We start from the raw sequence: 16093 nt of genomic DNA on the forward strand, positions 1-16093 counted from the left end.
CCAGACGCACGAAGCAAGTGAAGGAAAGATGCTGATACAAAAATCTATATGGAAGAGTGCCCTGTTTTGAAACTAACCACGTATGTAAACCACCTTATTTAGGCTTAAAAACAAAAGTTTGCACGAAGCAATAATGCCTCATTGTACGGGAAAAGTGTGTACAAGAACGGCAGTACTGATGATGTTTGGGTACCCTTCCTCTTCATTTTTCTGTTCAAATGATTTAATTGATGAATATTACCCATATAGGTATTAACTGTTTGTACTGTTGGTAGTTTGATATTGGCCCGTCACCTGGACTCTTGCTATGTTTACACCAAAGTTTACAATGGCAGTTAGTCTTTATTTAGACTGTTTTTGTTTTAACCTTGACCTTTATGTCATTGGGTGTGATTTGATGGCCTTCTTCTCGTAATGTCAAATAAACCAAAGTACAATCGTCCGCCGGCTGGTGTTTCTTTCCCTGTATGATGTTATTTTTAGCATCCCAGATCTCATCGGTGACTACAGTGTTGTTATTACTGACATGAATGATGCCTAAAACTACAAAAATAAATACACAAATTGTAATAAACCAGAGTTATTCTTTAAATATGGCAATGCCAATAAAACCAAATCTCAATGTGAAATTTTGAAAAAGAGAGATAGAGGGGGCGAGCAAATAAAGAGACAGATACCGGCAGAGAGAGAGAGAGAGAGAGAGAGAGAGAGAGAGAGAGAGAGAGAGAGAGAGAGAGAGAGAGCAAGAGAGCGAGTTGGGAGCTGGGGATGATTTCTCTAGGGATGAAGGATGCGAGTGTGTGTGCATGTGTGTGTGTTCAGGGTGCAGGTGGGGGGGTTGAGAAGAAAAAGAAAGGGGGAGGGGGATGAGAGGGAGCGGTGGAGTAAAGAGAGCTAGAGGAGAGTAAGCGAGCGAGTCAGGCAGGGGGATGAGAGAGAGGATGAGGGGGGGTGGGGTGGGTGGAGGAGGAGGATGGGGGGAGGATGGGGGGATGAGGAGGGGTGGTGGTGGTTGAGGAAAGCGAGGCGAGGCAGAGCTGATTGAGATTCGGGCCTCCAGAGCTGCAGGCTCGCTGCTGCTCCTGGGAGCTCAGGGAGAACACGCTCAGTTATTGGAATTCTTTTTGCTTTTTTCTAATGAATTAATTCTTCTCATCCAATTTAAGTGAAGATGAAAAGAGAGCAGCGCTGCGAGCATCAAATTTAGCTTTTTGTTGACCGGGCCTGGGCCGTTCTGTTTCTGTTCTGTACGGTTGATATCGGACACTCGTAATATATTATGTTTTTTGTTCCTTTTGGGGAGCCTTGTTTACAAAAACCAAACAGCAGCAACACAAAAAGACATTTCCTGTGTGTGTTATTGGGGATGTTTCATAACCATTTATTGATATGATAAGACAAAGAGCCCCCTCTTGCACAAACATCCATTCACTCGATACCCATACACAACATGAATACAAAATCAGCTCCCCTCCAAATGTACAGAAAAAGTGTTACAACCTCATGAACCCCCTCGACACAAACCCACATTTGGGCAGTCATGCATGTAAATATACACCAACATACACTCACACACACTCTGGTACTTAGGTATACACCTGTCTTATCTGAAATGATGGTAAGATTTGACTTTGGTATGCTAAATAAAGGTCCTGCACTACGCTACTCTCTAACGTTTTTCACGTGTAAATATTTTTTTCATCAGAATTCATATCAAAATGTCAAGTATTACAACATATGTTTGATTGTTTGCTGATTGTATGGATGTTTCGCTTCAAAACAGGTAGAGTGATACAGGTATGGTGTACATTTATACGAAAAATGAACATATTTTTCTTTATAAAGTTATTTATAAATCTTCAAGATCTTTTTGCAGACCCTGTTCATCCAGACAAATATCAAGCCAAAATCATATCACAGGGAACATTAAATCAGAAACACTTACACAAATTAACCATTAATAGAAAATTATTATATAGTTTGACATAAAAAGGCTCAGCTCTTTTGCAAAGCATTTGTGTCTGTAATGTGTATTTTTATAAATATCGTTGCACAAGAGTAAGTGTAAAGTAGAATCCCACCGATAAATTGGCCAGGCCAACATATAGGCCGATATTGGCTCATTACACATACAGTATATCGGTATCAGTGTGTCTGCTGATAAGGAAGAAAATATTGTAATAAAGATATGCTAAATATATTTTTGAGTATACTTAGAAACAGCATATACCTTACACATAATACATGTCCAGAATACTGCTAATACTTCTAATACTTCTCAATATGTCATCATCAGACTTTTTAAGCTTTTTTTAAATCGGCCTCAAAAATCTAATACTGTTTGGACTCCAGTGTAAACCCCTCATTACCATAACCAGTTTGAATTCAGCCTAAAATTCTTAAGAAGAAAAACAATCTATCAGAAGGTGAAAACAGCTCAATTTAATCCAGATTTTGTTTCCCTGTTATAAAGAATTTGTTCAAAAAGAGATTTTAACATTTAAAAACAAGACCAGAAAAGGCAAATCACTGCCTTAGTGTCGATAAGTTACACTTAAGTTAATTTATATTGGAAACTAGCAAAATAATCTTATTTCTTTTCATAAAATAAGATTTAAGTTCTTAATAACGGACAAAATTACTTGCTTAAATGGAGATGTTTTTTTAATTCACTTTGGAGTCTCACAGCCCTTGGCAGGTCAGCCAAAAAGTTAATTTCAGACTCTGCACACTACACACTACACACACACACGCACACACACTACACTACACACACACACACACACACACACACACACACACACACACACACACACACACACAAGAGTGAGTGCATACTGTCAAGTCCTGAAAACAAGAGGGCGTATAGCTGTTTAAAGTCAGAACAATCCGGTCTGGTGCTGCAGCTCAGGGTTCATGGTACAGGGAACATGGAATCCCTTTAGCTCGGCTGCTTGGCGCTGACAAGGTATCTGGTCTCAGATTCATTTAGACAGTCAGCAGAAGAACACTAAGAGTCAGCTAGCCATCTGGATCAGACTGTGGTGAAGCAGATATTCACTCCGGCTCACAGGGGGATTCTTTCCCCAAAGACAAAAGCAGATGAGCTCAGCTTTAGTGCTTTCAGAAGACCTCAGTGGCAGGTTTGGATTATCTCACCTGAGCAATTTGTGTTTCCCCAGCTTCTGTCTGTGCTTCACTTATACTGCAAACTAAACCATACTCTTCAAATATCTTATTTAAGTCCCCTTAGCTTTTGCCTTTGGAGTACCTGAGGGCTTAAGAATCTGTCGACATCTTTAACATGAGAAATGCCAGTGGATTTTTGGGGTCTGGGAGAAGGCCAAAATGCTGATAAGTAAAGAGGGTAAATATAACTATGTGTGACATTTCCCTGAATTAATTCTAAACTCTAAACTGGTTATTGCAGATATTTGGTCATATATACAGATACAAAATACAGAAAGGGTGCATTTTTCAGCTGAGATATTTTAATGCTAGAATTCAACATGCCGTAACAGTCAATATGATTGCAGTTGTGTGCTAAAACAAAAGTCAGGTGCCCGTAGGCTTGCTGTACTCATCCCCCCTGTCCATACTGGCTCCCATAGTGCGCTTCTAATGTTAAGTGACTGTCGATTTTGTCCCTTTCCACTTTAAATGGAAGCTCATTAGAAAGGGATCTCTTTTAGTGGCCCGTATGAACTGGAGGAAAGATCACAGCTGTCAATAACAGTTTTAATGTTCTTAAAACACTGTTCTTAAGGCAGCCTTGAAAAATTGTGAGCCTTTCCTTAAAGACATAATATACTACACTACGTCTTAAAAATGCTGAAAAGAGAGATGCTCTCTGAAAAGAGAAACAGATTTTCTGTTGTAACGAACACAACAGAATGCGGACAGAATTGGTAGTATAATAAAGTAAACATATAATTCACTTAAAAGGTGTATTTCATGTTAAGTAACTCTTCAACAGCTGTAGTATGTAAATACGTAAATTTACTCAAGTACTGTACTCAAGTAAATTTGTTAAGGTACTTTGCTTGAGTATTTCTATTTGATGCTACTGTATACCTCTACTCCACTAAATTGTACTTTTAGTCAACTTCATTTATTTGATAACTTCAGTTACTCGTTACTTTGCATATTTAGATTATTAAAGGCTCTAAACACAGACACAGATGTTTTCAGTTCATCTGGCTGATTAGACCAGTTCCCAGGACTGTGTGGGAGTGGATAGACTGTGATTGAGTCACATCTTTCTGAGTCTCCTGTTACCTTTGTTGCTCCTAATGGGGCATCTTATTAGTAGATGAAGATTTGGATTTGTGACCTAATAAATTCCCATCAAAGCTCTGGTCGACCTTCAACCTGAGCAGAGGTCTAATCAGCCAGAATAACTGAAAACACATTTGTCGGTGTTCAGAGGCTTTAATACTAAATATAAATCAATTAATAAATGATGATATATAATAATAGGTTAAGCTACCCAGCACTATATAAAGGAATTAAAATGAGCTCCACCTTTACCAGCTGCAACATTAAAGTGAACACATTAATGCATCACTTCATTATCATAAGTTTATGAGCACTTTGACTTTTGGTACTTTAAGTATATTTTGATGGTAATACTTTTGTACTTCAGTAAGATTTTGAATGAAGGACTTTTTACTTGTATCAGAGTAGTTTTACAGTGTAGTACTGCTACTTTTACATAAGTAGAATAACTAAAATACTTTTTTCACCACTGCTCTTTAAAGTTATCTACATTGTCCTTCAGAAATCAGCGCTAAACATTTAAAATGTATACAAACAGCAGATAATTCATCATTTTGTGATTGATGCAGCATATAAAAAAAAAAAAGAAAGACCTTCCCATATTTGACAGTGAGGCCACCAGGTGTGACTTAAAAACACTGGGATGAAATGAAACAGGGAGGAAAAAAGAATCAAAGCGTGTAATGGATTTGATCTTTAACCAGTTAAACACTTCGCCTGGTCCATTATCATAGCGTGTGATCAATTATTCATGCTGGGAGAAGCTCCGGGGTCAGGTGTTACCTTTGTAAACATTGGCTTCCCATGCTGGGTGACCATGGTGCACTGATCACAGTCCAGGGTGATGCAGGAGTTGTGGAAGGACTCCTTGGAGTGTTTGAGGATGTAGTGGAGCTCAGTGACCCCTCCCTCAAACACCGTGCTGAAATAGCGGGGGATCAACGTCCGGCCGATTGCTGCGAGGAGACAAAAGAGAGGGCAGAGATGCTTAATAAAGAAGGACGCAAACGGGAAATGATCTAGAGAGAAGACAGTGGGCTTCGATAAGCAAAGGAGGGTGATTACATACTGCCACATTAACACTAATCACTAATAGACTGTAATGATGCTACTACTAGTATTAGGCCTATTATCGCTACTACTACAATAGTCATTATACAATTTTAAGGCTACCACTGAAACTACTGTAACTACTGCTATTATATACTGCTAGAACTGCAGGCTACTGCTGCTACTATTATGATCTGTGAGCTGGGTATTGTTTGAAATTCTTCCAACTCTGGTGCAAATACCAAAACAATATTTTATATTCCCACACCTTAATAGAGTAGTTCGACATTTTGAAAAATGTACTTTCCTACTGGGAGTTTAGAAGATTGATGCCAGACCCATGTCTGTGCGTTAAGTATTTGGCTAGAGCCAGGCGGTGATTAGCTTAGCTTAGCATAAATACAGTAAACAGGGAGAAACTCCTTAAGCTCTTCAACCACAAATTATTGTTTTTACTTTTCGATTTGTGGACGGATTCAACAAACGAGATATAATGTGTTAATCAGTTGACATTTTTGACAGTGTCAGGATAGCTGTTACCCGCTCCTTCAAGTCTTCATACTAGGGAGATAAAGAAAATTAAAAAAATAAAAATAAAAATAAAATAAAATAAAATATATATATATATATATATATATATATATATATATATATATATATCTTTTTTTTGTAATTAAACTTAATTTGAGGAATTTGAACAGTTTTTCTATAAAACAACTACTAATACCATTACAACTGTTACTACCTATAATAATAATAGTCATTACATTTTTAGTGGTAATATTGCAAAAGCTATGTTACAGTTTTATGAAATGATAATATGACAAACAACAGATATCATCCAATAAAAATCACACTGGACGTTCAACATATAAACAAACATATTAAATTCAAATTAAGGTAATACAATTAATGATTAAAGAGTGCACAACCCTAAAAATAAAAAGTATAGTATATATTTGTTTGGCTAAGAAAATCTTAAAAGCAAAGTAACTGCTTGATAAGGACATCTGCTGTAGCTTCATTAATAAAGATAAATATTTTATTGGCTGTCAAAAGCTCCTTGGAGACAGACACTGATCAGATGTCCAAATGAATGAAATTGATTAAATATTTGAGAGCAAAGATGTTCTGCTCTTCCAATCCGACCCATTTTTTATCATACAAAATCCTTTAAGGAACACAGGGAAGGGCGTTAAGTCTGCTGTCTATTGATTTGACTTTAACCTCTGTACTCGTTAACAGCTGGTTGCTTGTAATGCTGCCAATGTCCGTTTTTTACAGCATGCGTTCATTCATATTCGTCCCTTACCCAGTCTCATTAACAGCTGAAAAGCCTTGTTATGGGACTAAACAATGAGTGCATAACAATTAACCCACACAAATCATTTACAATATTCTCAGCAGTGCTGCAGAAATCATGATAAATCTGAATGAACTCATTGCTAAATATTTATTGAGCTGTAGCCGTCCTGCTGATTGTGGTCAATTTATGAATCAAGATTCTCCATGCAACAGGCACATTATAGATTTACAGAAACTATTGGATTGCCTGAATCGAACACTAGGCCGCCTTCAGGACACCTGTTCACCAACCAAGATAATATCTAAATCCTTTATTCTTAGATTGAGTCTGATTTCCCCCTAACCCAAGAGTCAAATTAATCTTCCGGTGCAGTGAGGTAAATTCTACTTTTTCCAAACCATCTGAAAATTAAAGCTTTTCTCGAAACAACTGACAATATCATCTGACAAAGATATGACAGTTCATATAAACTCTTTTTGAATGTGCAGGACTGCACAAGAAAGTATTTTCACATAGATTCCATGACTAAGTTTAATATTATACTGATTTATTAAGACGGACAACTTCTGCAGTGCAAACTTTTTGCAGAAGCCTAAAGAGACAGGCTGCATGATGAAAACTGGAGGAGGAGTCAGGGAGGGAGAATGTGTCTTCAGTGTTTTATAGCCCTCAGGCTTCGTCTGGTTTCCATCTCCTCTGTGTTGGCTGGCTTCAAGGAGAAGAATAGATGATACAGAGAGAGAGGTTTACATTTCCCATCACATTATGGATGCACTGTGATGGCATGCAAGACACAGATTCCTGAATACTTTTTATCTAAGCTTTTAACTTTCGATTATGGAAATATCAGCAGTAAATCTTGTTAAGCCTAGTTAACTTGGCTTAAATAAAAATGAAATTTCACAGAGAAGCTTCCTCATCAAAGGTGTTGAAACCATCTTGGACAAAATGGTTTCTTTAACAGCAACAGCATTGGGCCTAAACTTCAGCTTTATAGCTTCTTTTGTCTCAGAGCTCCTCTACCTCTGCAACGTCAAGGAAATCCCATTAAGAACCTGTAGCCGTCTTCTATCCACCAGACCAGAGTGCAGGAAGTCCAATTCTTTATATATTAGAGCTCCTTCTATCATCAGAGTTGTATGATATTGACAAAAATCAACTTGAGATGCTTTAGCTAAACAGCTGTGCTATTAACTACAGTATCTACCATTAAACCAGTCTCCACAATCTCCTTTTGAAAACCCCCCAAAATATATATAGAAGTAAAGCTGCATCTAATGACTACTTTTCAGTTATTTTGAAGATTATTTTATCGATCATTTTTATTATTGAAGAAAATAGGGAAAAATCCCTTGACAGTTTTCAAGGTGACTTTTCCAAATGTCTTGTTTTGTCCAACCAACAGTCCAAAACCAAATAACTAATATTATAGAAGATTTAAAATACAAGCAAATATTCACATTTAAGAAGCAGGAACAACTACGTTTTATGGCATTTCTGTTAAAAACAAACTATTTCAGTGCTTTAAAACAATATGTGAGGCAAAAGTGAAAAATTAGATGTTAATGCACAGGATTTACCCAGAATATAAAGCAATGCACAACGTAATATGTAGATCATGGATTCTGCACAGCAACGACAGAGAGCAGGTGCGTCAAACAGCTTTTACTTGGGACAAAAATTGCTAACTGCAGAGCTCAATATTGCAGTTTATGTTACTTGTTGAACAGCTGTGCAGACCCAATCTGCAGAACGGCCCATACGATCTCCAACACCACATCTTAGCAGCACATTCCTCCTTAAAAAGCCTCTTTTTCTAGACTTTATTTTTCAAGCTATAGGTTTTCTGCTGAACACAGATACTCATTTTCAGCACTGCTCTGCTTCACACTGCTGCACACATACATGCCTGAGATCTGCACTGCAACCACAGGCTTCATCCAAACATCACTGGGAAGTTCCACTTGAGCAACTTGACTTGCTCAAGGGCAGGGCCCGTAGTTACTGAACAGCAAAGTGCTTTTCATTCACTCAAACGCACAGGGGATCTGAACCAGCGACTGTTTGGTCCTACACTGATATTTGTACCACTGGCTGCAAACTTTTGATGTCCCCACTTCTAAATATTCAGATCCCATATGAGTTTTCTTTTGAATATTTTCAAATTAAGTGTTGTGCCATCTTGTTTCCCATCTCTAATGGGACACCATTAGCAAAACACTAATAATATTTACAGTACACCAATGTCCGTTGTCTATAATGAGCTACACTGATCCCACAGTAGTTTAAGTGGACACTCGTAAAACAGCCCTGCTGTATGTAGGGGTCTGCATTTGTGGGGACAGGTGGGATGGTACATAAAATAAAATATGATCCAGCAGGTCCAGTTTGAGTAAGAGATGAGTGTGAGTTTATCAGATGCAAAAACACTGCACAGCTGTTTATAACACACTGGCACAGGATTTTAAAAATCTGGAAAGTTATCATGGCGGCCATTGCTTTATTTTTTTGTTGTTGCAACGATGGCGACGTAGAACTAAGGTCTTCACATTACAGAGTTATCTACCAGAAATGTGCTGCCACATTTAATTCCAGCAAATGCAAGCTTAGTTCAACTTTGGACTTCCCAGCGGTTTCTTTTTTGTTGCTTTATGCATTGGCACCCCGCTGCATCATCGGAATGGCCTCATTACAATGAATGAGGGGGCTGTATTTTTTTTTATCCAGGGCTAATGTCGGTCTGAACATTCCCTAAATCAGTGATTCCCAACCAGGGGTACTTGTACCCATGTGAGCAGTTTGCAGTTACCAGGAGGTATGGAAAGACTGTGGAGTAGCTTGGCTAATTTGAACAAATGACTACTGTTAAAAAATAAATAATACATCCACATACAGTCTTTGTGTTCAGGAGGATGAGTAGGGTTTATTGAGCCTGACCTTCAGGATATGTATTGTAACAATAACCAATAAACAGCCAATGATAAGCAAGTTCTAACACCCTTACACCCTGTGTAAGGAGAGAACCAATAGATTAAAGTAATGACCGACACATCCAGCTTCTGCAACTCCAAGTGGGGGTACTACAAATACAAATTTGATATTGGGGAGAAAAAAAAACCAAGCCTAAACGTCAGCTATTCCAGGCTCACTATGTCTTGTATGAAAAAATGATTGTAACAATATCAATTTTTATATAATTATTTATAATCTTTATATAATCAGTTCAAATATACCCATTTGAAACAGGAGGTTTCAATGAAAAGGTACTTGAGCTCATCTTAAAGCCATATGGATACTTTTTTTTCTACATTGCGTTTCTCAGTTTTCTGCGTTAAACAATAAGTTTTTTCTTTGTTTTGTTTTTTGCATCGTTGGTTCAATTTGAAATCCACTCCTTAATCCCACTAAGTGTTAGTGACCGGGTCTACCCGCTGAGCTACGACAGACAGTTAAATAACAGCAAAAACAAAACAACCATAAATCCTGACTTTGGGATTATGAAGGCAGGCATGTTGGGATTTCCTTTAGCCTCTCGTTCCTCGCCTAGTGGAACAAGTCAAATCTCCATCATTAGAACACTGCTGGAGAAAAAAATTGGGACAGCCATATTATCCAGCAGCACATGGCCTCTGATTTCAAGCAGAAATAATCCATTTTAGAGTCAACACTCTGTTGGCTAGAATTATGGTCTCTCTCCCCTTCCCCCAGGGTGGGTGGTCAGGAGAAGGTGTGTTTGTGCAGAGGAGGAGGAAAGGGGGGGGGGTGGTGAAGCCTGGGAATAAAACTTCATTTAGAAGTGAAATGTCCCCAAAGACAGTGGCTCGAGAGGCTCTTGAGGTCAGACCTGGATGGTAGAGTCTCAATCGATGATGTTGGCAGTTGGGTGAGGGGTGTGGGGGATGTGGAGGGGGGGAGACAAGGGGGGGGGAGGGTGTACCCGTGACTGGCATGTTTTTCAAATTCGATAAAGTCAGGCATGACTAAATAACACATAAAATGTTTGGCATCGTGAGTGGTGGCTGAGGGAAGAGGACGGAGGGAGGGTGAGCTACAGGGTCCAATCGGCATGGATGACTGTGAAAATGATGCTCTCTCTCTCTCTCTCTCTCTCTCTCTCTCTCTCTCTCTCTCTCTCTCTCTCTCTTCTGTATCTCGCTCCCTCCCTCGCTCAGTCTCCACCACGGTTGAAAAACAAAGTACGTCTAGGAGTGGAGCTGACTGCTAATGCGGAGGAGCTCTGAGGAGACGAGGGGGAGGAAGGGAGGGGTAGTGTGTGTGTGTGTGTGTGTGTGTGTGTGTGTGTGTGTGTGTGTGTGTGTGTGTGTGTGTGTGTGTGTGTGGTGGGGAGGGTGTAGAGGGATTGGGATCGAAAAAATGAGCGAGGGATGAAAGAGAGGGAGAAGAAACTACGAGGGAAGATGAAAAAATAAGGGCTTGTCAATGAGGGAGAGAAGACTCACTGAGGGGTAATAGGAGAGAGAGACACAGCAAGAGAGGGTGAGACAGCAGAAGAGCGAAGGAGAGGGAGACAGTGGGAAGGAGGGGGGATGCTCAGGTGATACGCAGATATGCTTCTTGCCCGTCTCATGCAGGAGTTTTGGTTGTGTCTTCTCAACCAAAACTGTCCTAATAAAACCTAGTGTGCGTAGCCCAGAGTGGCAGAGTGATAGATAAGCATGTAATGGCAGCCATGAAAGTTTTGGATCATTTCAAGCACAGTAGTCTTGTGTTTCTCTTCAAATATTTTTTGGGCTCCCTCACTCAGTATTTACATTGAAGGCAAACGCTTTATGTAGCTGAGATGCTATACAGCAGGCCTCATTGTCTCGCTCAACGGCACTTTTAAAAGACATTTGACTGTAACAATGATCAAACCACTGATATTTTCTGTTGATTGGACAAAACAAGTAATTTGAAGATGTCATCTTAGGTTTTCAGATCTATTGATGGGCATGCTTCACTTCTCGTCAGATTAATCTATGTGATGAAAATAATCGCTGGTTGCAGCCTGACAAGCAGTGAGTCCAAGTTTTTTTCTTCAGATTGCTTTCTTTGTTCAGCCAACAGTCCAAACATTCAAATATACCAAAAATATTCAATTTAGACATGTATAAAACAGAGAAAATCAAAGACAGAATGTTTGGATTTTTACTTGATAAATGACTTAAATCAGTGGTTCCCAACCTGGGGTCCGGGGACCCCTCAGGGGGGCGGCAAAGATCACAGGGGGTGCGCAAGTCTTTATCTGGTTTGAGGTTGAGGTAAAAAAAAGAAAAAAATTTGCACGTTAAACAAATTATGATAATACACTAGAATATATAATGTATACAAAAGTCTGTATAAAAACTATATATTTTTGTTCTCGCTTAAAATTGTAGGCAGGCTACTTAGTAGGCCAAACCTCCGGGACCTCTTAACCTGTGGACCTTTCTGTCATCAGGTCAGCTGCTAGCTGCTATCATCCTCATTTTTCCTGCCGCCACGGCATCACTGTTTTATGAATGAAACATGGTGGAGAAACGTAAAAGTGCTGATAACTCCTCTGTATCAAAAAAGAAAGTAAGGCTCTATCTCGAGAGTTACCTCAACTTCGGTTTCGGGGGGGGGGGCTCAGCTTTTCTTAGGCATAAGTGGGGGGGGGGGCGCCAAGGAAAAAAGGTTGGGAACCACTGACTTAAATGACAAATGAAAAATTGTTGTTGAATGATTTTCTGTTGACCAACCACGTGAATAATCATGTAATCATTGCAGTGTTAGTTTCAGTGGGTAAAGGCATTCCCATGCAAAACACATACAACAAGCACACAGCCACATAACAAGTAAGAGAGAAAAAATATAAATTCCAAATAAAAGCATTACCAAAAATAAAAGTACAAATGAAGTCAACATAGAAGATGTACTAAGTGTTGATTAAAGGAGAACTCCACAGTGACATGAAGGACATGAAGGATTGTGTCAACACAATCATTAACCACACTGCCAAAAAAAGGCACCTCCTCAGCCCCATGTTGTAGCCCCATGTTGAAGACGCCATCATTTATCTTTTAATAGGCAGTTAGATTACACAGTCATCAACAGCGCACAAGCCAAACAAACTTCAAACAAAGAATTGCAGAACGACAAAAAACTTGCATCGAGTCCAGACGAGATGAAATGTATTTGTTGGCGATCCTATTAGTTTTCCCTTCCTCTTCACCTCACACTACTTCGCCCTCTCTCCTTCTAACTCTCTTTTTCTTCTTCTTTTTTATTATTTGTTTCTCCTGCACCATGCTGATTGGCCCATCTTCAGACGTGGTGCACTCCAGAGATACAGATTAGCTGGCACTTGTTTGGGCGAACATGACAAGCAGCATATGCCTCTCAAGTAACGCGTACCCAAACATGCAATTTGCAAATAATTAACGTGGTGTTAATTAGTCGCATTAATTCATGCCACTTTGTTGGGATTGTTTCCCCCCGTCGGTCCCCAGGACTCCTGCCAGCAACGTCAGCCAGCAAGACGGCGAGAGCAGTTCTTCTGCTCCGAAGATAGAGCAGGGCGTCAGAAGAAAGAAGGGCCGCTGGCTGGTGTATACACAGTGGCGTGCACACACACACACACACACACACACGCACACACACACTCACACTCACACTCACACACACACACACACACACACACACACACACACACACACACACACACACACACACACACACACACACACACACACGCAAACACACATGTTTGTTTCACTATCTTTGTGGGGACCCGTCATTGACATAATGCATTCCCTAGCCCCTTACCCTAACCTTAACCATCACAACTAAATGCCTAACCTTAACCCTTACCCTCACCCTAACCTAATTCTAACCCTAATCCTAAAACCAAGTCTCAACCCTCAAACAGCCTTGTGGGGCCCAAAATGCTGGACCCCACAAGGCTGTGCAGACCCCACAAGTATACTGTATTCCCCGGTTTTTGGACCCCACGAATATAGTAAAACAAGCGCTCACACACACAACACACACACACACACACACACACACACACACACACACACACACACACACACAGAATGCATACTGCACATACTCAAAAACACATTCAACCACATATGCATTGCACTGTGAGTATATGCACTACTGCATACTTGTACATTCCTCTGTGATTCTCAGTGTGTGTTGTGTGTATCCTTTATGTCTAATGTTGAATTTGATTCTGTCTGTGCTTGTAACTGTCTCATATCTGTGCATACAAACACACACACACACACACACACCAATAAATGTACAGTAATGATAGGGAGTACAGAGGCAGCTACGTAAACAATATGCACACCCACGTGCAGGAAGAAAAATAAAGGCATGTAAACACGCAGAGATGCGCCAGCAAAGTGCACCATGCCATCACCTCTTCCATCCCTCCTGGGTAAACAGACCTTACATTATAATTTTTTTATAAATTTAAATGCAAGATTTTGTATTTAAACAGGTAAACAGGTAAATGAAATACAGGATCAAAGTATAGAACATGTTTTCATTGTTTTTGTATATCTTATGATTATAATTACAGCTATGTGACTTCCAAGAGCCCTTAAGCAAGGCACTTCCTTTTCACCAGCTCACCTGCTGTAAGTCACTGAGGGCAGACATGAGCTCAATGCAAAATACCTCAAATATTCAAATTAAAAACGCTTCAAACCAGCCATTAGAGGTCTATGTATGAGACAGGAAAGAGCAAATACTGTATAGTTCTTGAGACAAAGCAGCCCAAGAATTTCATGCTGAATCAATCACCAAGTATCAATCCCATTTTTCATGAAGTTGAGAGTAAGAGGCTGGAACCATGACTGGTTTGAATAGCAATAACTACAAAAGATTGTGGCAGACTGTCACTAAACACCTTCTATGTGGCAGCAAACAGAATGGGAGTATTACTCTAAATTACAGTAAAGTCATTACAAGTGCTCATATTATGCTCATTTTCAGGTTCATAATAGTATTTAGAGGTTATATCACAATAGGTTTACATGGTTTCATTCTAAAAAACACCATATTTTTGTTGTACTGCACATTGCTGCAGCTCCTCTGTGTTGAGCTCTCTGTTTTAGCTACCAAGTGAGGCATCACACTTCTGTTCCATCTTTGTTGGGAGTCGCACATGCGCAGTACCTAGGTAAGGACTACCAGCCAGTCAGCCATCATCCAATTTCTGAGTGGTTATCATTTTGTCAGCCACAAATTAAAGATACTTTTATCTTTTGAAAAGTACCATCATTTATGTTTAATTTTGGGCCATCAATCCTTTTTTGTAAGAAAAGATGTTGTGTTTTGTTGACTTTCTAAATGGCATTACTTCAATTTGGAATGAGAAACCCAGACGACTCAGACTTGTCAGCACTGTTCTTTCAACCTGTCCAGGTAGTTGATGATTAAACTGCATGCTGGTGGAGTGCAGCCAAATTAAAAAGTGCGGGGAAAAAAGAAACAGGCTAGAAAATCGGGAGATACTCAGTGGGAGATTATGCAGCAAATGCAGCTCTCTGCAGTGCAGAAGAGAAAAGGATGGAAATGAGAAGGGGGAGAGCAAGTAGAAATTGTGTATGATCCATAATGTCTGCATCCTGCGAATATTCAACAGACAGTCACTGGCACGTTTCAGTGGTCAGGTCAATAGATACAGCATGGCGCTTATAGGTTAGGGGTTCAATTCCCTTTGAGGTTTAGTGGCAACCTCTTTCTACTAACATTTACGGGTTGAGAGGCTCAGTTCCCTGTTTGGCTTCCTGGAATACCCTAAGCACTAATACTAGATCAGTCCTTATTCTAGTCTGTCTAATTATGAACTTTTGAAATGTCGCAAAAAAATCTAGAAAGTGTAATGTTAAAGTAATCTTTTTAATAATAACAACCCCCTCTTTATGTTTAGATATGTTCAATTTCCGTGTGTATGTATTATGTCATGTCCCATCATGTCATGCTAAATGAAGAGCAAATATAAACAGACATTTGGGATCACTGGCAGAAGCTAATGTGTTGACAGTGCTGTATATTGTTTGAAGCATAGGTTTTCCCAGTGGACTAGTATATCTTCTTAACACTTATGATCTACAATTTTACATTTTAAGGCGTTCAGCTCTCTCTCCAAGTGATTCCAGTCCCAAGTGGTTAAAATGACTGAGCAGGGATTTGGTGTCTCTCTTGAGGATAATCTCTGACTCTTTCCAGTTACTGAATGGTCTCTGTAACCTCATAAAATATACATAAGGTTAGAGTAAAGCAAACAGATTATGGGACCTCAAAAACTGAGTAGATCAACAGAGTCAGATAGGTAATATTGATTTTCTTTCAGCTTGTGACGTGTGCACAAACTAGTGCTTGCTTAGACCCACAGTATATGTTGTAATCAATAAACTAAGCTAAAAATACTATTAAAATCGATTATTACCCCTTGGTGTAAGCTACTGTTGATGA

At 39.4% G+C, this 16093-nt stretch overlaps 1 protein-coding gene across 4 annotated transcripts in view; it reads right to left on the bottom strand.

Annotated features, from left to right (window-relative positions):
* The window catches only part of ldb2a (LIM domain binding 2a), an 87634-nt gene that overhangs the window by 27197 nt on the left and 44344 nt on the right, over window positions 1-16093 (bottom strand). For all 4 annotated transcript variants that reach the window (XM_078260115.1, XM_078260116.1, XM_078260114.1 and 1 more), the window contains exon 3: window positions 5062-5234. In XM_078260115.1, coding sequence (XP_078116241.1) covers window positions 5062-5234 — 173 coding nt within the window. The remainder of the gene's footprint in view (window positions 1-5061; window positions 5235-16093) is intronic.

This window comes from Sander vitreus, chromosome 10 (assembly GCF_031162955.1).
Source record: "Sander vitreus isolate 19-12246 chromosome 10, sanVit1, whole genome shotgun sequence".
NCBI classification, from domain to species: domain Eukaryota; kingdom Metazoa; phylum Chordata; class Actinopteri; order Perciformes; family Percidae; genus Sander; species Sander vitreus.